The 26,487-nt window shown below is 42.0% G+C and overlaps 3 protein-coding genes across 5 annotated transcripts; all 3 read right to left on the bottom strand.

Annotated features, from left to right (window-relative positions):
* Positions 1-445: 445 nt before the first annotated feature.
* Positions 446-5,159, bottom strand: rlbp1b (retinaldehyde binding protein 1b). The gene is made up of 7 exons (XM_076271591.1): positions 5,148-5,159; positions 4,382-4,510; positions 2,443-2,641; positions 1,946-2,124; positions 1,630-1,788; positions 986-1,096; positions 446-574 (listed from the first exon to the last, which is right to left on the bottom strand). Exons 1-7 carry the CDS (start codon positions 5,157-5,159, stop codon positions 446-448), a joined length of 918 nt encoding a protein of 305 aa, XP_076127706.1.
* Positions 5,160-10,146: 4,987 nt separating this feature from the next.
* isg20 (interferon stimulated exonuclease gene) lies at positions 10,147-15,585 on the bottom strand. Of its 3 annotated transcripts, none has more exons than XM_076271583.1 (4): positions 15,523-15,585; positions 14,320-15,010; positions 13,084-13,284; positions 10,147-11,253 (listed from the first exon to the last, which is right to left on the bottom strand). In XM_076271583.1, the coding sequence occupies exons 2-4, from the start codon at positions 14,983-14,985 to the stop codon at positions 11,062-11,064; spliced, it is 1,059 nt and encodes a 352-aa protein (XP_076127698.1). In that variant the 5' UTR covers positions 14,986-15,010; positions 15,523-15,585; the 3' UTR covers positions 10,147-11,061. The 3 variants fall into 3 exon arrangements, with proteins under 3 accessions (XP_076127698.1, XP_076127703.1, XP_076127701.1); XM_076271588.1 differs by having other exon boundaries at positions 14,320-14,701; positions 15,523-15,567; XM_076271586.1 differs by lacking the exon at positions 13,084-13,284.
* A 2,872-nt stretch (positions 15,586-18,457) lies between these two features.
* Positions 18,458-25,987, bottom strand: pdia3 (protein disulfide isomerase family A, member 3). The gene is made up of 13 exons (XM_076271581.1): positions 25,717-25,987; positions 24,577-24,655; positions 24,352-24,469; positions 24,150-24,257; positions 23,839-23,968; positions 23,619-23,735; positions 22,434-22,559; positions 21,584-21,766; positions 21,224-21,332; positions 20,521-20,649; positions 19,230-19,309; positions 19,084-19,141; positions 18,458-18,980 (listed from the first exon to the last, which is right to left on the bottom strand). The coding sequence occupies exons 1-13, from the start codon at positions 25,848-25,850 to the stop codon at positions 18,867-18,869; spliced, it is 1,485 nt and encodes a 494-aa protein (XP_076127696.1). The 5' UTR covers positions 25,851-25,987; the 3' UTR covers positions 18,458-18,866.
* Between the last annotated feature and the right edge of the window lie 500 nt (positions 25,988-26,487).

Raw genomic sequence — 26,487 nt, 5'->3', positions numbered from 1 at the left:
GCGTCATTGGGAAAGGCTTATTCCTCAGTCCTTTGTAAAGTTATGGATAATCAAATTATTATTATTGGTTTATTAATAAGTTATGGATAATCAAATTATTATTATTGGTTTATGAATAAAAATGGTCCACAGCAAACCCACTAGACCCAATGGCAGTCAGGTTCCAGATGTGCTTTGAGCTCTGTACCTCAGCAGTTGACCAGCTAGTGAATAACAACAGTGGATGTTTAAGGCCCTAAGTGGCTTCCGCTGAATAGAAGGAGCGTGTTGGTTGGTCAAAGCTTTCTCTCGTGCGGCTTCCATTCGTGTGTTAGTTGGTCAAAGCTTTCTCTCAGGCATGGATGTATTTTACACTGTTCACATTAACCTACAATTTTGTTGAAAGGAATAACATTATTACATTTCTCCCCTGGGGCGTGTGTGTGTGTGGTCCCATTGGTCATGTTCAGTCGAACAGCTTTGCTGCTATTGCCTTGCCGTCATACTTGTTACCTTTACCGTCAAACTCAGAAGGCAGAATATCAGCGTCAAATTCCTTGTAATAGTTTTCTAGCTCATCTCCATGGACAAACACCTGCAGGAGACAAAGGGGATAGCCGTCAGGGAGGGTTCACATCTTGCACATGGGCCCATATGCTTTTTAGAAAATTAATAGCACAGCCCCTTCTTAATCTGGTAGAATAGTCCATAATCTCCTTTCATCACACCTAGATTCATCAATAAATTGCGCTGTCTTTCCAGCTAGGTGGTTCTACATGTTTTTTCCCCTCATCAAGCTGTTTCATTGCTAAGTGGTTTAGATGCATGGTCAGTCAACCGTAACTGTTGGACACATATTAACTGGTTCTGTAAGGGGGAGGGAGCAGTTTGTTAATCATTCCTGTGGTTGTGCAGATGGTCAGATGTTTATGCATGTGTTGCACTGTTCTCATTGGACGGACAGTATACATGTGTTGCACTATTCTCATTAGACGGTCAGACTTACTCGCTCCAGCAGCTTGCCCTTCATCAGGGGCTTGACCACGTTGTACGTGGTGGTGAAGTACCAGGGCTGGTGGATGAAGTGCACGGCCTTGAAACGGGCTGGGAAGGAGTCCTGCCAAACAACAGCACATTTCACATCCCCACAACACAGTCTTGCTAAGAATGGGAACAGTTTATGGAATAAAGACAGACAATTGTGCTTATACAGATTAAGTGCACTTAAAGGGGCTCCAGGCAAGCCTGATGCTTTTTCTCTACGAAACTCCCCATCGCTCGGTCTGAAGCTCTTTTCCTTTTCTTTGCATCTTCTGTCAAGGGTTTTCGCTGCTTCTTCGCCGGCTCTGCCATTATACACACGTTTGCAACAATCTCTAGCGTTTCATTAGCCTGCCTGCTTCGGTCTGCGGGTAGGATACACTGAACTTGCAAGCGGGATATTCTTCCTACAGGCAGTAGGGGCGGGCGAGAGAGTCTTCATTCGCCCTGTAACGAGTCATTTAACCATATACCGACTTACGAAGATGAGTAATTAACACGAAAATGTTGCCTGGTGTCCCTTTACAAAAATAACAAAATAATTGGGCTGAAACAAATGCATTCCACTCACATGTTAGTTATACACTCGTATTGTATTTATAATGTTACCTGTAGCATGTCCACCATTTTCTTCAGCTCAGTAGGTTTAATGCCTGAAGCCTGCTGCATGGTGAAGCCCTTGAAGTTTTCAATGATGCAGAAGCCGTTGATCTGGGTCTCCTCATTCTCCAGGAGTTTTTCCAGGATCACACAGTAGGCCCTCAGGATCTAGAGAGAGCACACACACACACACACACACACACACACACACACACACACACGATACACAATGACACAAGCACACTGATTCACATTTCAAGTTTTCTGGATGGATATCTAAGATGGATGATGTTAGAAATACAGTAAGTGTGTGACAGACACATACCTCGTCAAAGGTGATCTCCTCATAGTCCCAGTTCTCGATGTTGAAGAGCAGCACGATGCGTCCGTACTTGTCCCTGCTGGACAGGATGCCGGGGTAGCCGGCCTCGATGGTGCTCCGCACCGCCTCAGGGGTCAGATTCTCAAACAGCTCGGGGTAGTCGCGCCTGAAGCGCACATAACCTGCCCGCACGAAAGCAGAGCAACATCACTATCTACCAGTATTATAAAAACACTGTTAATACAATAACTAGATGTAGAACTGTGTTTATGCGTATGTGTATTGGATGACCTTCGGCTCTAATTCAGCTGAAATGGACTGAGAATGACTATGTTTTTGATATGCATGATGTCCAAATCTACAATAGAACAGTGATGATGTCTGTGTATTAAGATTAACTAGCCTACTATCTTCACTGGTGTCTGTGTGCATGACGTCCAGGGCTACAGGAGCTTTGGGATGGTGTGTGTGTGTGTGTGTGTGTGTGTGTGGTGTCTTACCCTTCATGAGTTCATAGGCTCTGTTCACTTCATATTTCCTGGCACGGATGAACCTGAGCAGGACGCCGTCAGGCTTCTCCCCAAAGGTGTCCAGCACTCCCTTGCCCAGGTCCTCCCCCCCCTTGTCCTTAATGATGCCCCTCAGCTCCTTCACCGCAGACACCCTCCTCTCATCCGTCTCGTTCAGCTCATCTTTAGCCTGCACAGGACAACATTAGAGTGAACCTGTTCTGAATGCCACTGTGTAAAACTGCAATCTGCACAGGGCAACATTAGAGTGAACCTGTTCTGAATGCCACTGTGTAAAACTGCAATCTGCACAGGGCAACATTAGAGTGAACCTGTTCTGAATGCCACACTGCAATCTGCACAGGGCAACATTAGAGTGAACCTGTTCTGAATGCCACTGTGTAAAACTGCAATCTGCTCAGGGCAACATTAGAGTGAACCTGTTCTGAATGCCACACTGCAATCTGCACAGGGCAACATTAGAGTGAACCTGTTCTGAATGCCACTGTGTAAAACTGCAATCTGCACAGGACAACATTAGAGTGAACCTGTTCTGAATGCCACTGTGTAAAACTGCAATCTGCCATAATAAGTCATAGTCAGGGTAGGAATTTCACAGCGGCCACGACGGCCATGGCCGTCGTAGCCCCTTGCGTTGGCCGTGACGCCCCTTTGAAAATCAGAGGTTTACAGGCCACGGTGGCCTTGGTGTCCCCTTCTTTAAATATTCTGCTTTGCGTCCTACTAATAGCGATATATATTTAGCCTATGGCCTGTCAAAATAATCTTAGCATTCACAGCGCAAATTACGCAGTGGAGAAAGTGACAGCGCAAGAAAGTGCGTCCAAATTAACCCATTCTTCTCAGTTGAACTACTCCCGAAGTAGCCTACTCATCACACAGACATCACAAGTATCACATGAAAGAGCTTTTTCTCAGCTTTTAAACGATGTTAGCCGCTAATTGCTGTGGTGAACGGTTGAGAAAAGTAAAAAATATTAAATTTAATCATAAATTCTACTGAAGGTTTTGCGTCCATCTCCCTACCCATTCATCCCTGTGGAATACTTCACGAACCCTTCGTTTAACATATGACAAACCATATATCAGAATAAACAGCAGACCTTACCGAACAGAAAGGTGTAAAGCAGTCCCATGTACAGTTAGCCGTTCCAGACTAATCCCGTTTTGAATTTGCAGTTAATTTCAACATACATGGATGTCTCCAAATTTGGGATTTAAGTTTTACACTGTGTTTAAATTGTTCCACATTATTTCATAACGGGCCAAATACAAAATAAATATTACAAATGTCGCCTAGATATCGGTAAATCAGAGGACAGCTGACTATAAGAGTTTGTGAAAGTAGCCTTAATGATCACAAAATGCTAAGCATGCATCTAAGCTGAGCTGTGCTTAAATTGTTCAATACATGATTTCATAACAGGCCAAATATAAAATAAATGTTAAATATAGCCTAGATATCTGAAAATATTAGATTTACAGTTATGTAATATGTCATGTTTTATGTTTTTGTAATGTTTCATACAGTGATGCAGGTCTACTGCAGTGAATACAACTTTGATCATTTTTATAGCATACTACTGTATAGTTAACTTTGGCCTTGGTGCCCTGACATGTGGCCTTTGTGCCCCCCACCAAATATGCCCAACTGAAGGCCAAGTGGCCTTGCCCCTAAAATGGTGAAATTCCAAGCCTGGTCATAGTGTAGGCTTGATTGCTACTTAGAAAGAACAAAATAATCTAAACACAAAAATTAATTGAGATAAATTATGAGGATAATAAATCATGTTCAAAGTAAGATGTTTAAAAAAGCTTTATGATCATGAAAAACTGGTATAAAGACTGGTATAAATCAAACCAAACACCGTAAACATCACTATGATGACAGATAACCATCCTCTCACACCTTTTGCATGGTGTGGTCAGGCAGCTTGGCAGAGGGCCCGAACACGGGTCCATGGTCCTTGACCGTCAGGTGCTCAAGTTTAGCACGCAGGGCCTGTTCCTCCTCGGACACCACACGATACGTTCCACTCTGGATGGGAGAAAACGTGTGTGTGTGTGTGAAGGGGGAGGTTGGGGGGGGGGGCACACAATCATAACACAGCGAAAGCCTCTCACGACTCAAGAGCGCTCGAGACTCACTGTTAGCAGCTTTACTCCTGGCCATGAGCTCAGGGACTCAATAGAACCCAGTGTGAGGGTTTTATAATCTGACTCACATGAATGCAGAAAAGCCTAGTAAACCTTTGTCTGAGATCAGAGATTAGTGGCTATTGCTAACAACAGTATCATTCTCTTAAGATCTGTCGAGTGTTCTGTGCATATCTTCAGATCCCTGGTCCACGTGAGGGAAAGGGGGGGTTGGAAGGTAATGTACAGATATTACGTGGGGACCATCACATGATCTACTTTGTCATAACAACAGGGAGATCAGACATCAGTCCTTCTCCACATAAGGTAAATCATAAATACGTTTACTAACTGTACTCATGTACTGAATGCAAACATATAAATAAATAAAGCAAGTCAACAAGTAAAGGGAATTGACTTGGACCTGAATTGACCTGGAATTCAATCATTTCTACCCTCACTCATAATACATTTTCAATCATGCTCCACTACATTGCATAATGGCATTAGACTGATTATATAGATATGGATTTACTCACAACAACAGCCATGTCTTCAGATCCTCCGAACACTGTTGACTTCACTGTGAATGGAGGAGGCAGTTGAAATGCTTTAAACACATGAGGACAGCGTGGTGTCTGTTGCTCTCGACCAACTTTCATTCGACTTATTCCCCTGGGAGAAGCTTTGAGCGCTCCTTGTGAAGGAACAATTTCTCCCTTGATATACTATCCAATGCATCTCCAATAAAAAATATACTGTAAAACTATCATCTACACAACCTAAACACTTACAGGTCAGTGGGATTTAAAAGCCTTATCCAACCACAGATGATAAATTAAGATTTAACACTTATCCAACCAGAGATGATAAATTAAGATTTAACCCCAAAGGCCAGCTGAGACATGTGACTGCTGTGGTTTGTATTCTCTTCACAGTTTTCACAGCCTTGATCCCCATTCTTGCATCATCCCACATAGCACAGCGCCATACTAACATGATCCCACACTTAGCACAGCGCCATACTAACATGATCCCTGACCTCAGCGCCATACTAACATGATCCCTGACCACAGCGCCATACTAACATGATCCCTGACCACAGCGCCATACTAACATGATCCCTGACCTAAGGATCACTAGCTTCACTTAGTGTACTACTTGCACAGCACCTTGTTTGAGCAGACAACTAATAATGCCAGGAAGTTTTGATTACCGAAAAAGAAATTCCAAACTATCTCATTGCAGTCTAGTGTAAATAGGCCTATAATAGGCCCTTTGCCAGAGACACAGTGCTAAAAGCACCCATAATTGAAATTTCAAATTCATTGACCTCAATTCAATTCACACCCTCATGAATAGAAAAAAAGACCATTATATTTAAACTCTCTGATTGAAAATATATCTGCCCCTCCGAATACCTGTACAAAATCTTCCAAAGAGAAATAGGCCAACGACTCACCTGGGTTTAGACAGGGATGCTGCACTTGGTCCTCTGTTCCTGTGAACAGCGACGCAGGCGATTGAATGATTTGTAGTGTAACCGCTGGCAGGATTAGTGACGCCACATGAGATTATGCAGATCTGATTTTTCTGATAATCAGCAAACACACTGTGGGACCGCGGGAAAGGACAACCCATCAGTTTACGGCCAATCAGAGACAGGGTTGAGGAGAAAAGGTGTGGCAGAGAACTCCATTCAGGCAACCGTTAATTTTAGGGTGTGGGGAGGGATGGTATCATGTGTGTGTGTGTGTGTGTGTGTGTGTGTGTGTGTGTGTGTGTGTGTGTGTGTGTGTGTGTGTGTGTGTGTGTGTGTGTGTGTGTGTGTGTGTGTGTGTGTGTGTGTGTGTGTGTGTGTGTGTGTGTGTGTGTGTGTGTGTGTGTGTGTGTGTGTGTGTGTGTGTGTGTGTGTGTGTGTGTGTGTGTGTGTGTGTGTGTGTGTGTGTGTGTGTGTGTGTGTGTGTGTGTGTGTGTGTGTGTGTGTGTGTGTGTGTGTGTGTGTGTGTGTGTGTGTGTGTGTGTGTGTGTGTGTGTGTGTGTGTGTGTGTGTGTGTGTGTGTGTGTGTGTGTGTGTGTGTGTGTGTGTGTGTGTGTGTGTGTGTGTGTGTGTGTGTGTGTGTGTGTGTGTGTGTGTGTGTGTGTGTGTGTGTGTGTGTGTGTGTGTGTGTGTGTGTGTGTGTGTGTGTGTGTGTGTGTGTGTGTGGCTTACCCTGAGCAACTTGACTGAATTCCAAAACTACTTAGAATAAGAAAAGTAGCTATTGTTACTCTCCCTGAACCGCAACGTGATTTGTTAGTTTAGACAGCTGTTCACCCTTCACGTGTGAAATGACGCATTTAGATTGTAAAATGTACTCTGAGGTAGTTTATACAGACATAAACTGTGTGGTGAATGCTGCATCAGTGCCAATGCTGGGCTATGTCTGGAAACACCATATAATATGGTTAAGTATGAAGTACGGTTCCAGTTAAATTGAGTTAGTCAATACACTGAAATAATGCTCAGACATCACTATTTTAGGCACAGATTGCATCTCTTGATGTTTACCAAAACATGAAATATTCAGATTCTAGATCAGGATAGATTCTAAAGCTTTGAATGATGGGGGACTTGGAAGAACATCTTTTTCTGAGTTACAGGGCATGATGAAAAAAAATTATAACTTATGTATAAATTCTTTTGTGGGTACTGGTAAATAAATCATTCTTCGATTCTTCTTCAATTCGAGTGTCAAGTAAATAGGTTTTACTCAGGTTGTAGTGTTTAAAGATGAGGCTTTGACTGACATTATGAACAAAAGTGAGATATACTGTGGCAGTGTTGAGTGGTAAAGAAAGCACCGCAGGACAAAGAAGCCCAGGTTGGTGTGTTTACCTCTTCCCCCTTTCCCACATAAGTTACAAGACTTCTGAAATACTGACATCACCCACACGTTTTTACTCAAATCATGGGTAGTGAGCCAGGGTTAATCTTTTAAATCAGACTTTAGCCTCTCAATGACGGGTCTGTGCAACCAAAGCAGGAGGATTGGCAACACAATGCTGGGCTCTGTGCTCTCTCCACAGCTGAACCTCCCCGCTGGTCAAGACATCCACCACATCACAGGTCAATAATCCAGCGCTAAAACAGTTTGCAACGCAGTCATTGCCCCACCGTTGCAATGAGCCATGGGGTGAGGTCAGGTCCAGCGGCTGTAGGGTGATGAGTCATCTGCCCATGCTATGTACCAAAGGATTGTACCACTTGATATCCAGTACTGTGCAAACGTCTCAGACACCTTACATGTTTTGTTTCAGCAAGGCTGTAAGGACCATATTGTTTATTTCTCACTTTCTTAATTAGAATATGTCCAGAGAACACAGGAAATATCTACACAGGCCATTTAAATACACAAAATTAAAAAAAAATCATTCTCAAGCTACAATTAGATTTGTTGTTTTAGCAGTGTTATAATGACCAGTCACCCAAGAGGGAAGCTCTTGATGGAGCTGTCGTTCCCTTCCCAGGGCACTGATGGTCATACCTGACCTGCCAGAAGCTGCTGGTAGATACAGCTACGATGGGGGTCTCAAAATCAGCTGCTGGTAGATACAGCTATGATGGGGGTCTCGAGATCAGCTGCTGACGTGACTGTGGCTAACTATAAAACTGACGCTGCGGTGTCCAGAGCTTTTTGGCAGGGCGCAAAGTGGAGGAGCCACCTGAACAGCACTGCACATCTCCGGTGACCCTCTTCATTGTGCTCCCAGGTGGCAGTAGTGTCAGCTTTCCTCATCAAGGTTCTTTGAATAGATACCTTTGGCCACACATTTTCCACTTTAGGTGAGCCATGAACTCTTGCAGCTGTAGGTTTGCAGTGAGATCTTCGATCTGTCAAAGCGTCGTCATCTCCTCCCCACGTCTGATACCAATGTGTCAGAGCCAGAACTGGCTTCAGCTTCCACCTTGCGAGATTAGTCATTAAAATACTGTAAAAACAACCAATCGAAGACTTTTTTTGCAATTTGTTTTTGGTTCTTTATATTCCCTCTATCTTCTGGTTGACTTCTAATAAAGACAATGAGAGCTAAATGTATATGGTCATCATAGTATTGCTAAAACAACAAATCTAATGGGTGCCTTACACTTTTGCACAGTAGCCTACTGTACATTGGCCAACCTTTGGTGATATGCATAGAATCAAGTCGTGTAATTCTGGCAAATGTTTCAATGACAGTACTGGGTCAAGCACACTTTTGGTCCTAGAGTGCTAATTGCGTTCGTAATCATGGTATTTCCCCATCTGACTCCACATTAATCTACACAGGCCGATTTAAGAGTAGCCTAGAGTAACGAGCAGGGGCAGTGGAGGGGCTCTTGCACAACTGCATTTCTTCCTTACTGCACACAGGGCACCTTTTTGTCTCCGCTAAAGCTGGGCTTGATCCAACACTTCAGGATATCGGTGGGCTAATGAAGACTTTCTCCACAACATAAATACAAAAACCTCGTATATGCACATATAGCCGAATGAATTCATTGAACTCAGAAGCCTCAGTTGAATCATCAGATATGGTCAAATGAACAATTAACTTGTGTAATAATTAAATGATTTATAATTACCTTCAACCACCATAATCTCAACTAACACCATAAACTGCAAACCACTGCAGAGCCAGCAGAATTTAGACAAAAGCTTCACCAACTCAACCATTGTTGTTTTAACACATCTGAACATCAATCAGATGATGTTATTTCTGTTGTAAGGAGTCAGACGCATTAAAGGTGGTTTTCTGTCTTCGGTGTGTTGGGTTTCTGCCCAACACATACTGTAATATATATATATATATACATAGCTTTACTAACAAAACATTACTGTAATATATATATATATATATAAATAGCTTTACTAACAAAACATTACTGTAATATATATATATATAAATAGCTTTACTAACAAAACATTACTGTAATATATATATAAATAGCTTTACTAACAAAACATACTGTAATATATATATATAAATAGCTTTACTAACAAAACATTACTGTAATATATATATATAAATAGCTTTACTAACAAAACATTACTGTAATATATATATATAAATAGCTTTACTAATAAAACATTACTGTAAGGAGTTTAAAAGAAATTAGTCAGCAGCGAAGATGCTGAGGCATTCCAGTTATGTACAATTAACAGAGTTGTGTGACTGAATGGCCTTATAATAATCTCTATGATCTATTTCCTGGTTGGACTATTAGCAATGTGTCAAACCAACTAGGCCTTCTAGTCATTAGGGTGGTAGTGGTCTTACAGCATCGCCTGTAGCTATGCTATCTGGTGAGTAGCTAATAACCGATTGTAATGTGGTGGTGGTGGGGAGGGCAATAGTCAAAGAGCAAACCGTGATGAAAAGCTTGGGAACCACTGACTTTGGAGTATAAAGACATGACTGACATCAAATATACTTTATGGTAACCTTAAATATAACATTATTCTTCCAAATTATTTTACACTTTCAAATATACTTGAATACTGTTCACACAATGACTAATAGTTTAAATACTTTTATTCATAAATAACCCCAAAAGATTTAACCACAACATATCATGATGTTTTCAATAGCACATGAACAAAATGTTTAAGTTAACATTAAGTATTAAACACTACTGTCATTACAAATGAGTTCAGTGTGGGCCTCCACCCCAAATGTAAGGCGAAGGATGTGAACAACAATAATGTGTTACCATTACAGTGCACACAGAACTGCAATATGTGTTACCATTACAGTGCACACAGAACTGCAAGTTTTTGTACATGAGGGTGACTGATGTTTTTTACATGTTTCATTAAATGTTCAGGCCCATTTTCCTTCGGTTATGCCGAACTTTCAAAACAGCCGCTAAGGTCTGGTAATGAAATGGATTTCATTTTTCAAATTGTTGTCTGACTTAGTTCCATATATGTGCTCGGGGCAGTCTTTAGCAATCATTTCTTTAGTTTATAATTTGTTTTAGTTTTAATCAAGTGATAAGAACAGATCCGACACACTCTCCCCATATGTGAGTGGGCTCAGGGTTACAACTTAGAAACGCTATTGTGCAACTCATGGAAGGTTACACAAGTTCTCTGGTATCATATTCATGTGTTAAAATCACCAAAGGAGACATTTGCACCCTGGATACAGCCCTCCTCATCAGATACACCCATTTCATAGGGTAACAGACCTCGGAAGTTTGCCTACAAAAAGGACCCAAAAGCTGACATCTTTGCCCATATAAGGAGATCTGCGTACCATCTTTGCCCAAATAAGGAGATCCGGATCTCCTTATATGGGCAAAGACGGCAGCTTTGGGTTCTTTTTGTGAGCAAACTTCAGAGGTCTATGTCAGCGGAGCACACCCCTCTCTGTCCAACATGTGCCCCTCCCGTCAGTCATACGGCACCAGGCGAGCTCTCCGCCACCTCACTGGACACAGTCCATATGCTCTGGCCAGTACTGGTCCAGCATGTAGTGGCTGAGGGAGGGGTCAGGGCCGGGCTGAGCGAGTGCCCTCTCCCTCTCAGAGTCATCCTGCTCCCACTGCTCCTCCACCAGCTTGTAGAGATCCAGCGCAGCCCGGGCGTCTTCCACCGAGCAGTGTCCCGCCTTCCCAACCTGAGGCACAGAGAGACCACAGAGGTCAACCTCCAACAGAGTCCCATAGGCCTGATGCAAATGCTTCTGAGGTGATGTGAAACTAAGGACATGTATCAGTGAAACTAAGGACATGTATCAGTGCCGGTATTCTTGCTCGTTACTAAACTGATTCAATTGAAACATCCAAGACAAGCCTCCTAACAGTCATGTCACACTGCTGCAACAAATCCAATCATCAATGTATTCATGATTAAAGGATAATTCCGGTATTTAGCACTTTGAGTCCCTTTTCTGGTTTGTTTTGGATGAACTAGAGTGGTGAACACCGAAATTTTGACGGTGGGTCCGGTCTCAGTCTCTCCGGACTTTCTGCCTCGTTTTGAATCGCCTTTGACTGCTTCAGAGTGGCTGGCTATGGGCATGCACCTTAAAACAACCCTTAACGTTCGTTTTCAAAGGTGTGCAACTCACTGAGTGGTTAGTGGTGTTCGTTGATTATTAAAAGCATTGTATGATTTCAATCAGTGTTATTTGCTATTGTAGAACAATTTTTTCAGATTCCTCACAACCGCATATAAACTTCCGCTCAATATGAGTCTGAAGCAAAGCTGAATGAAAAAGTCTTGCGGGAAGACTACAACCAGGTTTTCCCGCAGGACTTTGCAGCTAAGGCGGCCGCCTTAGCAACACAGGCTTGCCGCCTTAACTAGCCTACGTCGTCAAAAAAAATAAATAAATATATATAGGCCTATAAGAGTGATGTCTGTTACTCCAGGCCTACTGTTTTCTCCGTTTCATTTCAAACCGTAACCAACGCCAGTCTCCCTTCTCTGCAGAACGCATACAAAATAATAATAAAAAACGTGCCATGAATTGGAAGTTTTTACAATCTTTAAATGCCGTTAATCCTAAAATTATGGCCGGGTTCTATTATTTACTTTATTTGGGGCAGGCTTGTAATCAATGCAGTTATTTTTACGTTTTTTTGTGAGGCATGTGTTTTGTTTGGAGTGGCTGCTGTCTTTAAATTATTCAAAGTTTACAAACTATTCCAAAGTTTTTATAGTCTGTTATTAACTTATATTAGGCCAAACTACCTCAAACAACAAAGTATACACGGTTTTCTGGAACAAATCTTCAATGGACTCCCTCGTTTTGCATTGCATTCGATAATCGACTTGTACGGACTTTCCTTCGAGAGGAGCTGGTAGGGAGATAGTTTGCTAAGTGTTCCTAACAGTCTTCTGTGATAAACTCCGGATTCTCTAACTTGTTGGTGCTTCATTTTATGTGTAGGGACCCTGAGCAAGCTACTGACTAGGTTTGGTGCTGTTTTGAACAATATTACTGGTTAAAAAAAAAGCTATTTGGAAAGCGTTTGGCATACCACCCCTATCTACGCCACTGTTTGGGATTTGGGGCTGTAGCATATGCTGGGCCAAACTCTGTAGTGGTTGATCGACGAAAAATACTTTCTCCACGGCTTATTTGAATTGTGTATTAATGCAGAAAAACAACTTTTGGTCAATTTTCGCTGGAATTACACTTTAAGGGTTGTTTTAAGGACATGTTTGTGCATACACATAGCCAGCCACTCTGAAGCAGTCAAAGGCGATACAAAACTAGTCAGAAAGTTGAGACAGGACCACCCATCTTCAAAATTTCAGTGTCCACCACTCTAGTTCATCCAAACAAACCAGAAAAGGGACAAAGTGCTAAATACCAAAATTATCCTTTAGGCCTATACAATGGTCCAGAGATTACCACTGAAACTACAGTTAAACTGATGAGCTAAAGACGGGGAACTGACAGGGGCTTGCTAGTCTAGTGCTTTAGTCAAGGCCTCACCTGAATATTTCTATTGAGGAGTCTTCGCGTTAGAGTCTTCAGTGATGCGCCACTTTTAGAAGGTAAGCCACACATCTGTCGAAGTGCTCGCGATGACATCGTATCCCTTATCATATACCAAGGATGTGAGAACCCCAGGGCCTTAAAGTCGTTGTGAAGCGCATGACCGATAACCACCTTATCCTTAATTAGAGTTACAATCTAAAAACAACAAGGTGCACAAAGAGCATGTTAATATAGTGCAATCACAAAACATTTTAATATTTCACCTGAAGAATGGCAAACACCTACCACAAAACACACACCAAGAAACCTACCTCTGTCCACTAGGGGTGGGCGATATATATCGTCTGCGATAATATCGTGATTGTTGTTTTAACGATGTGCAAATTGACATTATCGAGTATTTAAATTACTTATGGGGAAAAAACACTCGAAATCACGCACTGAAGACTCATACATTGCCAGGAGGTAGGCTATGCGGGAGAAGTGCAGCAGAGCAAGTGTCACGTGATCACTAGTGGGTCACAACGTTGTCCCACGCAGCCTAATGTTTATTTTGTGCAGCGAGAGTAGCCTACTTGGGATTTTATGCGGCTACTTCTGTTCAAGTAGCATTGATGAGACAGTCACGTTTTTCCTTAACGGTATTATATGGAGAGAAAACATTAGCCTTTGAGTATTTTAATAGTCAGTTGTAAACAAATAACCATTCTCATGTAACTCTTTTGTAAATGGACTGAAGTTCGTTCTCTAAATATCTACGTTTACCGATTATGCTAACCGTTAGCATCTCTATGGGATTTCTCATACATTAGCCATAAGCTAACGCATTAGTTTCTATAACTTGGAATGCTACGTCATTGCTCGAAAACAAAACATAGAAGGAAATAACTGAGATGTAGGCTACTCTGTTGGTCTGCTCTTAGTTTTACAGTGAATCCTATGTAAAGGTTTGAAAGGAACTTCAGCTTCAGACTTTCTCTTGGGAAACTGTTAGGCCTATTCATCTTCTCTAATGTAGCTGGCTAGACCATGTCATTGCCACACACACAAGTGGGGGCTGAATTGGAAATGTGTCATAGAGTGACAATCGACTAATTATCGTTATCGTCAAAATCACAAAAAATATCGAGATATTATTTTTTGTCCATATCGCCCACCCCTACTGTCCACACAAAACACACACCAAGAAACCTACCTCTGTCCACACAAAACACACACCAAGAAACCTACCTCTGTCCTGGCCTTTTGAAAAGGGACGGCATGCTGGAGGTGCTGCTTTCTGATTCCACTCCAGCGAGTGCGGTAGTTTGTGACGGGCCGACTTGGCAGAATATACTGGTCATACAGTACAGCACCATCATAGTTCAAGACACTACAGCGTGCCAGCTCACTGCAATGTCCGTCAGGGCCCGTACCCACCATCTCACAGTCTATGGCCACAACTTTGGCAGGACACCTGCCAATGCAGGGTGAGCATCGGCCACTGGAGGGTGGGCTGGCCTCGGAGGCAAAACCACTGTCCAACTCCCAACGTTCACCGAATGTAGGAACCCTCTTCTCCATAATGGGCTGCAAATGATCAATAGTGGATTCCTGGTCACCTGTGCTTTTACTGAATACAGAAGCGGGAGTGTCAACAACACAATCACCTGTCCCAGAATATGCACTGCATCCTAGGTCATCTCCTTTAATCTCACACAATTTCCTTTTCTTTGCAGAGCTGGTCGCTTTATGAGCGTCGGTACCATCGTCTGGTTTTTCTTTGGTCTTTCGTTTTGTAGGCTTCCTCTTAGACTTCTTGTATACTTTTGAAATACTGTATGTATGTGCCCGAGGCTGTCCATTCAGTGGGCCACAGGGGGAAATTCTTCCACATGTGATCTCTATGCCCGACATGTTCACTGTCTGAAATAGCTCACATCTGAAAGATGAATAGACACGGAGATGGAGTTGGTGACAGACTTTTCAATTGCTAGCTTAACGTTACAAAGCCTAATTAACTTCCGCTGAATAGCGTTATGTTGGCTATCTTTTTACCAAGCTATTTAAAGGAAACACGCCAGTTAACGTGAACGTTGTTTTTCATTAACTCTTGCCATCCATACAGCAAAACACAGCTTTACATTTTCGTAAATTCAATATAAGTGTAAGATAAAACGTTTTAGTTAAACGATATTGCTTTCTACATGGAATAGCTTTCTAAAAGGGGAAAGCTTCACCAACGGCTTGAATGGTGCTAACTTTACTAGCAGCTAGTAGCTGCTACTAGCTAGCGCTGTTCATGATACAAAGTCACTTAACAGACTAGCTACTGCGTTTATTTAGATTACATATATTTTACCTCATACGTTACTGTCTCATATTCACTGTAAAATTGACAAGCAAGGCAAATATTAGCATTCATAGGTTGTGCGAGCATAGCTAAATTCCTACCTTAGTGCACACGTGGACCCGGTCACACAGACGTGTGGGCAGAAATAGAACAAGTTCGGGCAAGTCCTTAAAGGTGGGTAGCTATTGGTCCGTTCAAGTACATCGCTGCAATAAACAATAATAGCAGGCTCACCCATTTTCACTCCGGTTTGAGGAAAAGCATCACGTGACTTTGGACAACCAGGCAAAGAACCCTCGCTTTAACACCGAACATGTGTCTATGGTCGGCACAGTGGCCCCTACAGGTAGCCAAGGATAAAATAGTGCTGCCACGTTGTGGCCAAATCATTTTTAAAATACCCTTTAGTTTGTAGCAAGATAACTAATTACATGAATTGGCTAATGAACAGAAACATTTCAACAGAACAATACACACACAGGCATAACAGTTTGTAGCATAAGAACTTCATTAACTAAATGTAGGCTAGAACATAAACTGCTATCTAAAAAACATAGTTTATCAACAGGCCTCAGGAGAGCTTTTTAGTTTCTAGGACAGACAGTATGGCTGCCGCTGCCCTGGGGTTTAGGGGCCAAAACCAAGTGATCAGCTTTTAGTTTGGAGCTAGAACAGCCGCCAGGTCTTGATGGAGTGATCTGTTTGACCTCATTGGATTAAAGGTTAACTCAGATATCATCTGGCACCAAGCCATTCAACTTTTGGCTGGCCTACATTTTTATTTAATTTCTTTTGTTTATTTATTTGGCTGACACTTATATATCCAAAGCGACTTACTTAATCAAATATTACAAGAGCCAGTCTCCCTGGACCAACTTAGAGTAAATTAATCAAGGCTCCTCGCTTCTCCCTTGCATCAAGTTAGCGAGTGTTTTTATTGTTGATGATAAGATGGAGCAGAAAATATCCGGGCATTAGAAAAGAAAAACTGCCTGTGGGTGTGGGTGTGTGTGTGTGTGGGTGTGGAACTATCCGGGTATGAGAAAAGAAAAAAAAACTGCCAGAGTGTAATGGCGGAACAGCATCCGGGTGAACTCGAGTGTTCCTCCTCATGTTTGATGTCAACAAATAGCAATGTTATGCTTATCAGCTGATTTGGCCCACTAAATTACATGAGCAGCCTGCAAAATCGTTCTATATTGATCTAAATACACAGCTCCTGTTTGCCTTCAGAAACTGCATTTTTTAATGTCACACCAAGTTGTCAAAGGGGTCAGGAACTGTGGAATGCAGTTTGTTTATTCTGAGCTGAAATACCTATTCATAGGTGCCAGAAGTTGGGTGACTGATGGGTTGATGGCCTAAACCCCCATCTCAACCTGCTGTTTGTGTTAATCAAATTTGACCAGTTTTGTTTGCTATGTTGCCCACCCAATATTTCTATCAGCCCACAGTAATATACCGGCAGGTCAGAACCGGCCCTGCTTCCATTTGTTTAGTTTTTCTACATTTATTTTAACTAATGAAACAGAAACAGAAAACATAATGAATTGAATTGCATCCACATGTCCTTAAGCACAAGCCATTTCCACTGGTGGCCTAATAAAAGAGATAAGATAATAAGATGCCTTCCAATCCACCAGGTAAACTAAAACTAAACTTAAGATAAATATAGCCTTTTTATGGGCTTATAAAATTGACCAAATTAATATCTGTTGTTAGGCGTGAAAGTATGCAGGCTACTTCTTAGCTGACCAAGTGCCCGAACGGGTGGGGTGGGGTTTCAAAGTGCACTAGATTGATTCATTTAAATGCTACAATATACAACATTTTCTTCCAGGGGGGACTCTGGTCTCTATACTGCAAACCCATTGCTTTAATGTATTCATATGTTGTGGTCAATGTCAAAGGGTGCTGTCAGGCGTTCTCCAGTGTCAGAGGTCAATTATGTTTGCGGGAAATATTTGATGCAGATATTCAGGGATGCCTTGTAAAGTGCTGTTAAATAAAGCCCTTGAGGCTTTGAGTAACAATAAATAATTGCTATAGATAATCTGTTCTTGCTTTTGGCTTGTACAATTAACCCTGCAGCTTCACTGCTAATATGACCTCAACTCAAGTCTTTATCCACTGCATTTGGACTTACCAGACTGGCAAATCTAGGCCTTGTGCAGAATTCACGGATTGGGATAAAATTTCCCTTTTGAATTGGAATTGGCTTGAATTTCCCTTTGGGGATCAATAAAGTATCTATCTATCTATCTAAAAGCAGAGACCAAATTTCCCTCACGGGATCAAGCGTATACTTCTCTCTGCACGACTCGTGACTAGACTGTGCAGTGTGAAGAAGTCCTAACATGCTTGAAAATTACAATTCATTTGGCTTAAGCAGGCACACTGTGCTTTGCATCTCGCTAGTGTGATCTGCATACTGTACAGGTAGGCTAACAACGGACTCTGGATTTTCTTGGTTTTATTGCCATGTGTGTTCAATAGGTTTAATGAGTTCTCTTATAAGACTAACAAATGAATTCTCTTATGACTACTTCCATCCTACTGTGGGTAGGAATGACAACAGAAAACAGTTCAATGGCCTACGTAAGGTTGACAAGGCATGGAAATTAACAGATTTGTTGCATGTCCCTGAATCTTGTATAATGGCAACAGCATTCATGATCATATCCACCTTGGCCATGTAGAAAACATCCATCCATGGAGACAGAAAAACTACCAGCTGCAAAATGATAAAAGCTTGAGCTTCGAGATAAGGTAAAGTATTATAGTTGCAGTTATTATAGTTGCAGTTATCTTGGAGGTAGCAGACATGATCTACACATTTCTGTGCCCCATGACATTTTGGCCACCCATAACCAGCTACAAAACATACATCCACCGAGAAGAAAATTACTATTGCTTGATATCAAAGCTGTCTGAGGCCCTTGACATTCTTGCATTCCTTTACAATACTGAAAGAAAACAGAAAACATGACCTTGTTGTAACCAATTTCTTTTCAGAGAACATGGTGATACAGCAACTGGTTTAGTGGGCCTTTTATTTCACAATCCTTCCAAATGTACAAAATGAGACAAGATACAAAATAAAACAAAACAAAAAATAAAAACAGGAACAAGGAACAGGAACACCCCCCTTTTTTTCAGAAAACAAAACAATGCGTGACTGGAAACTGGTCTCATCACCAAAGTGCATTTCTCCATGGTTCAGAGCAAGGGAAAAATAATCTTGATTTCAAAGGCAGTCCACCTTTTGAAGACATTTTTTTTTTTTTAAATCACACACAGCCTGGCCATCATCCCAGTCCACAGCGTTCCCAGCAGGGCAGAGGGGGGGCTGCCATCATGACTTGGGTCAGAGCATTCTGTAGTTCTCTAGAAGAATGGAATATAATTTAGTCCTCCCTTGAGTGCAGGTGGGCTGACGAGATGTTTAGAGCTCAACCTTCTTCTTCTTTTTGGGCTTCTTGTCATCTTCCTGCACCACCAGAGGATTTGTGGCCTCCCTCTTCAGGTAGGAGATGAAATCACTGACCTCACGACCTCCCTGCGAAAGCACCAACACGTTTATCAAGAAGCATTTCGAACATAGATGTGTATTTATAAAACAAAACAGAACCAATATTTAGAGTGGTGAACTGAAAACGAACCTCATATTTCTTTGGACTGTCTTTCTGCCCAGCTGGGGAGAAAAAGAGTGTGGGGAATCTGAAAGGCAAGACATGAGCAGGTCAGTTCAGAGTCTTGTTTGAATAGCACGTCCAAGACTAGTATTGAGAATTTCTTTTTCTCTTACCCCCGAACTTCATATTGCGAAGGCACATCATTTGCTGTTGCATCCATCTTTGCAATGACGATGTTGGGATCATTGGCAAGCTAAAAGACAACGGGGGGAAAAACATAACTTACATGCTCAATAGTAAGAACATACAGAAAAGAACATACAGAAAAGTAAACCAAATTCTGACAGCCCTATACATCCAAAATACATCACATGGTCAACACATGAACCAGAAAGAGCTACTCTGTACTTTTTTAGACTGAGTAGGTGTCGGAACGAAGTGTTGCTGTAACATCAATCACCACTTTAGTATCTCGGTTTCATTTCAGTAATTGAACTGGTCACACCAAACGAGAAGGATTGAAATTCTACTGCTGTTGGCCACTTTACACCAGATGCATGACCTGTTGATTTCCCTTTCAGCACCAATGCTAAGCCCTGCGACACACTGCATTGCGTGTGCGTGACGTGATCTGTTGATTTTCATTTTGGTGCCCACATTAACAGGCTGGAACACATTGCCTGTGTGAGACTCATGCGTCTTAGGCACACCTTTCGCTTTTAATGAAAATCAAGATGTTCCGGTGTGGAGCCTGTCTTTCACACTTGAGGCACGTGGTTCAAGCAAGGTAGATAGATTTCGTGTGCTGTTGCAGAAACACAACCACACACCGCCATCACACAAATGTGAGGTAGGCAGTATAAAAGCAGCTATATGGCAACACACCCCATCAAGAAACAAACATCATGGAATGGTTTTATTTCTCATCTGTAGTGTAGTAAGTACACTAGGTTCTTCTTACAGATAGTGATATCACTGAGACAAGACAGCTTGGCTAATGTGCACAATTGTAACCCAGTTCACCTGGTACTGGCCTTGCCGACAAAAACATCTTCCAACACCATGAAATTAAAACACTTATATTATTGGAGTGCAGTTTAATTCTCAAAGGGCCTTTCTCAAACCAACCGTAGAGAGTCCACAATATTATAAAGGCTAATCCCAAGGGAAACCGTAGAGAGTCCACAATACTATAAAGGCTCATCCCAAGGGAATTGGCAAGTAGTAGTAGCTTTAGTAGTAGTTTACAAAGCTCTTCATCAGTATGCGTCTACAGATCTGCGTCAATGCTCCGCAGCCATGAGTTAAGTTGTTAACGTCTGTGCGGCACCTTAACTTTAAATCTTATGTCATCTTTTGCCAATTGCAACATGAATTCATTTACAATTACAAAGTTTGTAAATTGGGACAATCTTGTCATTTCATGATGCTTCTGATGTGCAACTTTGGTTTTATCACACCTACCTTCTCTCCCAGTTCATTGTACTTGGGCTCGAGGCTCTTGCAGTGGCCACACCATGGTGCATAGAACTCAATCAGGACATCTTTGCTGTCGTCATTCACAATGGAGTCAAAGTTCTCAGCCACGAGCACCTGTAGGTGAGGCAGGCAAAATATCACCACACACACACACACACACACGCACACATGTTTGCCATGTCCCCCAAAAGGGTTGTCACTACACTGTTTACATTCAAGTCTCATTGAGGAAGACAAAACTGCTGTGCAACAAATCACGCGCCGTATGGCTTGACATCTCAAGCAGTTTGTTTGCTGAAGATACTTCTCATATGAACATAAAACTGAATTAGGAGCAGTGGAAAGTTCCGAGCCAACCAAAATCTGCATGGTCAACTATGAAACAGTATCCAGAACACATCTGTGCAGTATGCACCACATAGAGAGCCATCTACATGGTCAACTATGAAACAGTATCCAGAACACATCTGTGCAGTATGCACCACGTAGAGAGCCATCTGCATGGTCAACTATGAAACAGTATCCAGAACACATCTGTGCAGTATGCACCACGTAGAGAGCCATCTGCATGGTCAACTATGAAACAGTATCCAGAACACATCTGTGCAGTATGCACCACTCAGAGAGCCATTAGAAGGGAATGATTCAGCTTAAAATTCTCAAATCTTTATCTCTGCGTCAGCCGTACCTTGACTGGTCCATCATTGTTTTCGGGAATAGGTTCAGACTTCAGGTAGCGCTTAAGATTGCCATCAAAGTAGTCCTGCAGGAAACGCTCCAAAGCTTTGCCATCACGGCTGCACAAGAGAAGGGAACGTTAGAAACTTCTGTGGGGGGCGCAAAAGGCCACAGTGTCCGTACCCTGGGTCCAAGTGCCCACAGGTTCGAAGAGAAAAAAAATAAAATCTCTCTCTCCCCCTCTCTCTCTCTCGTTATGTAATAGCACAAAATACACAGGGCATTTAATAGTATGTATTGTTAGTTAGTACTGACAGATAGTATGTACTGACTGGGTCACACATACACACAATCTAAAAATGTCACTTACGAGAACTCCTCCTGCATCACATATTTGTCGCCTTTGGCTGTGCGGATGCCCACAACAGGGATTTCTCCAGCGCTGGCATCCAGACCCATCTCTGAGAGGTCGTGGCTGAAACTGTTCTTGTTGGCCACAGCAAAGTTCAACTTCTTGCCCTGATCCAGGAAACCTTTGGCGACCTTCATCACTCTGCAGAACAAAATATTGACATTTATTTCTGTTTTAGTTTACCTTCAGTATCCAGGGAAACACTGCATGGCAAACAAAGGCATGGAGGCAGTGGAAAAAAAGAACACATTTAGTATGTAAGCCATCCCCTTTGTATTCGTTTATACATGCTGGGGGTCCTGGCTACCAGTCTATAGATAGACATATGCGACATATGAACCAGTATACTTCTCTTCAGGATAGAGTGGTACTACTTCAAATGGGAAAACTTTCTTCAGTACAGAAATGACCCTTGGAGATAACCCTTAGGCTTAGACCCCCCCCCCCCCCCCTATTTTTCCCACATTCCCATATACATGTATGTATACATGTATGCGCGCATACATGCATGTATATTTCTGTACTTAATTGGTATTATTGTGTCTTTCCTGTGTTTCAAAATCCAATAAATGTCCAAACCCTAAAAGTATGCAAGCAGATTGAGCGCACACAGGATGAGGATGCACCTGACACTGATAGGCCCAGCTGGTGCAGGCAGCTACCGGTAAGGAAGGCAGAAGGTGAGCGTTACCTGTTCCTCCAGTAGGTTAGGAGGGAGAAGGGTGAGTTACCCGTTCCTCCAGTAGGTTAGGAGGGAGAAGGGTGAGAGTTACCTGAAAAGGTTAGGAGGGAGGAAGGTGAGAGTTACCTGTTCCTCCAGTAGTTGGAGCCCTTGGGGTTCTTCTCGTAGTCGACGTCGTAGTACGCCACCAGCAGGTCCTTCCCCCGGAGCAGGTCCTTGTTGTCATCAGTCATGTGGGGGCACATTCCAAAACTACAGACAGAGAGTGATATAGAATAGAAATGAGTAATAGAATAAATAGAGTAATAAGAATAGAAATGAGTAATAGAATAAATAGAGTAATAAGAATAGAAATGAGTAATAGAATAAATAGAGTAATAAGAATAGAAATGAGTAATAGAATAAATAGAGTAATAAGAATAGAAATGAGTAATAGAATAAATAGAGTAATAAGAATAGAAATAAGAATATAAGAGTAAGAATAGAAATGGAAATGAAGTGCAGAGTAATACGAATGGAAATGGAAATTAAGTGTAGAGAAGAGAGTGGTAAGAATAGAAGAAGAGAGTGGTAAGAATAGAAGAAGAGAGTGGTAAGAATAGAAGGGCAAATTATTAGTTATGAGCTGACATACATTAGCAACCAGGCGGAACAACACTCATGGTAGTCATGAAAAATGTACACCGGTCCAAAAGTTTGGGGTCAGAAATTTCCATTCCACTCCATTCAGAGATCAGTTGCACTGTTTTTTTTTTTTAATCAGGGCAGCAGTTCAGTTCAGATTACAAAATGTGTCTTTGGAACATTGGATGAATGGTTGCTGATAATGGGCAATGTAGATATTGCATTAAAGATCAGCCATAGCTTTCTACAACAGTTGATAACCCTTTTGCAATTATGTAAGCTCATAATGTAATCTGAAAAGTGCTGTCTAATAATGGAGAGGAATGGACATTTCTAAGTGACCCCAAACTTTTGACTGGTAGTGTAGGTCCATAACAAAGAACATTTAGTTTTACATAAGAGAACTGCATACACTATAGATAATAGAAGTAAGAGAACTATAAAACAACCAACACAGTGAAATCATCTTGAACTGTTATGTCTAAGCATGAAAATGTCACTGAGATAAGGGAGGTTTCTTTGGCAGTTTGTGAGTGCATACAGAGATGCACCACAGTCTGCTTAATTACAACAATAATCAACCAACCACAAATAACAACTCCGAAAGTAAACATGCTGCATATTTACAGAGTAAACATCTAGATCAAGGGAAAAATACAGTCTTCACAAGAATGAGTTTTAACTTACATGCTGTCCTGAATGAAACGCTTGATCTTGGCATTGGTGAATTTCTCCTCACTGAACTTAACACTGCTGTCCTCAAACTTATTGGTCAGATGTGGTGGCCGGAAGAGAATGACACCCCTGCAAAAACATCATAACAAATCAGTCTCTATGCTAAAATCAAATTCCAAGAAGTGAAAGTGAAAGCTTTGGGAATGACTCCTCCACTGAAACGGCTATTTACTCTGCTTCAACGTCGTATTTCTTCAGCAGGTCTTCGTTGTTGGTGTGGGCAAAGCGGTAGGACTCTCTGAGGGCACTAGCAGACTTGAGGAACTCCGCCTGGGCTGAACTGCCACCATCAGCAAAGAAACCTAAGCACAAGATGGATATTTTAATACATCCTCGTTCATACACAATCACCATGACTGGGAGTGGTAAGACGCGTCGTATTTCATTTCCCTCCAGAAAGAAAGAAACAACACAATGATTAATAAAACTTTGGCATTTCCTGAAAGGGGCTCTGTACTAGTCTGTTTGTTGGCCACATCTTACCCACAACACTTGCATCACGATCTGCTGTAAACTTGTCAAATTCGGCCTGGGTCTGGACCTCCACGGACGCTGGGCCTGCCTGCTTCTTTAAATGACTGACAATCCCATCTGAGACAAAGAGCAGAAAGATCACATCAGATGCAGATCATACAGTTGAGCACAGGAAAGTCAAGGAGACTCCAATCCATCACCCTTAACATACCTGCAGTCCGAGGTCCATCATAGCCCCCTGCTTCCTCTCCATCTCTGAAGATCTTGAGGGTTGGGTAGCCACTCACGCCATACTTACTACACACATTGGAGTTGGCTGTGCAGTCAACCTATACAGAAGAAAGAAGTCTTTTTAGGCAGTGTCCTGAGTGTGTTAGTGACATCACAGTTTCATAATTACGGAAAACTCATAAATAAGGAAAAATATGAAAGGTACCTTTGCCAGTGCGACAATTCCTTTCAAACGGGTAGCAGCGGCTTCATACTCAGGAGCAAGACGTTTACAGTGTCCACACCTATAAAATAATAAAAGATGAGGTTCAGAATCTGTTAGGCCTACATGAATATAAAGGTTTGTTGACCAGTGAGGCCACGTGAAAAGTTAAAACTTAAGCGAAGGTTTCACAACATTGAGAAGGCTTGTTCGGGTCAGTGAGAGCAACGTAATAGCTCACGTAAGCCAATCAGAGTCGGACACCGAAACTCCACTGACGAATCAGAGCATTACAGCGATTGGCGGCCGTGCCCACAACTTTGCTACTTCCTTAGCAAACTGATTTCTTCAAACCGTGGCTATAGCTAACTACTAGCTACAAAGTTAGCCATTTCAATGAATTATATTTCTCCAAGCAGTCCAACATTTTCTCGAAAGACCAATCACCAGAAGAACCCAAAAACTGACTTATATTTTAAGACCTCCATAAAGAGAGATCCACCACAACCGGTAGCTGCTAGTTGGCAAGATGTAAGTTAGCAATGAAACAGTGCAAACTGACGTTGGTGATGGCTTGCTAAGTCCTCCTTATGGGTAAAGTAAATTAATGCCAGCAATGACAAACTCGCAGAGAAAAGAAAAATTACGCACATTGAACTAGAAAAATGCCACAACATAATTAACGTTAGGCTGTAGGCAAACCAAGGTCTTTCATATTACGTTACCTCACCAAAGATGCCACTGCCTCCAGTGTACATTAGCTAGGAGTCCGAATGAATGCTCTGCGCAATATTAGCACTCGCTAGCTAATAGCTACCTTCAACTTTTCGACGAGGCGACTAACTAACTAATACGACAAAAATATTAAATCGACTGCGGTAGTATGAACATTTAACCAGCTAAGTTACCTAACAAGTTATCGTTACAAATGCATGCGGAAACGTTGACTAGCACACCAACCGTTTCAGCAAGCTAACGTTAAGTTACCAAGACTTTTGCCTGATCTGCGCCCATTTCCTTCATATATAAGTATAATTGGAACCCTTATGACTAACGCTGTATGAGTAACGTAGCATATCAAATGATGCACACCATAAAGTAGCTTATCGTAAGGTTAGTGCAAATGATCATTGACAAACTCACCATGGTGCAAAGAATTCCACGAGGATCATATCATGGTCTCCAATTCTGCTGTCAAAGTCGTCATCAGTGAACTCCAGCACATCACTTGCCTGAGCAGCAACGGCGAGGAAAGCGGCAAATATTAACTTGAGCATTGTTCGATATCCAAGTGTCTCCAGTGCCTACAACTGGGATTCACGTCTATGAGAAAAAGACGTCGGACCGCAGTAACGTTACCCAGGCCCAGCTATGCAGACAGTAAAGAAACAGAAACTAGCGGCACGGATGTGCAAACCGGAGCTCCTCAAAGTAACTAAAGTGTGGCATCTCACCATTGGATTTTCAGCAGCGTCACCGTCATTCAATCAGCCAATCAGAGCATGCAATACATTTCCTTGAGGAAGCAAACATCATTTGCTAATTCGCATCAAGATAATGAATGGGCGACATAGACCTATAATAATTAATGTTCAAAAATGTGTTTTCAGTATACATTTATTTTTGATTATGTGGGGAAATAACTTAATTTCACTCCGCCGATGATGGCATGCTTTTGATAACACTGGTTAATTAGTAGCCTAAATATTTGTTCCCCTTTCTCTCTCTGTCTCTCTTTTTAATGCTATCCATAGACTGTATATATATACATAGACTGTATATAGCCAAATCCCATAACCATAACCATATATAGGCTACAGTCTATGATGCTAGGATGCTACCAGCCTGCCCGACACCCCTGCCAAAGTTTACTAAGATTACTAACCCCACGTCACAATCAGAACGTGGCTGTAC

The sequence above is a fragment of the Alosa pseudoharengus genome, unplaced genomic scaffold, assembly GCF_046254945.1.
Source record: "Alosa pseudoharengus isolate Yale_2024_CS ecotype anadromous, Long Island Sound unplaced genomic scaffold, YU_APseudo_1.1 YU_APseudo_1.1_scf_10, whole genome shotgun sequence".
In the NCBI taxonomy this organism is placed as follows: Eukaryota; Metazoa; Chordata; class Actinopteri; order Clupeiformes; family Clupeidae; genus Alosa; species Alosa pseudoharengus.
The sequence above is the reverse complement of the archived record's forward strand: the minus strand, read 5'-3'. Positions and strand labels throughout refer to the sequence as shown.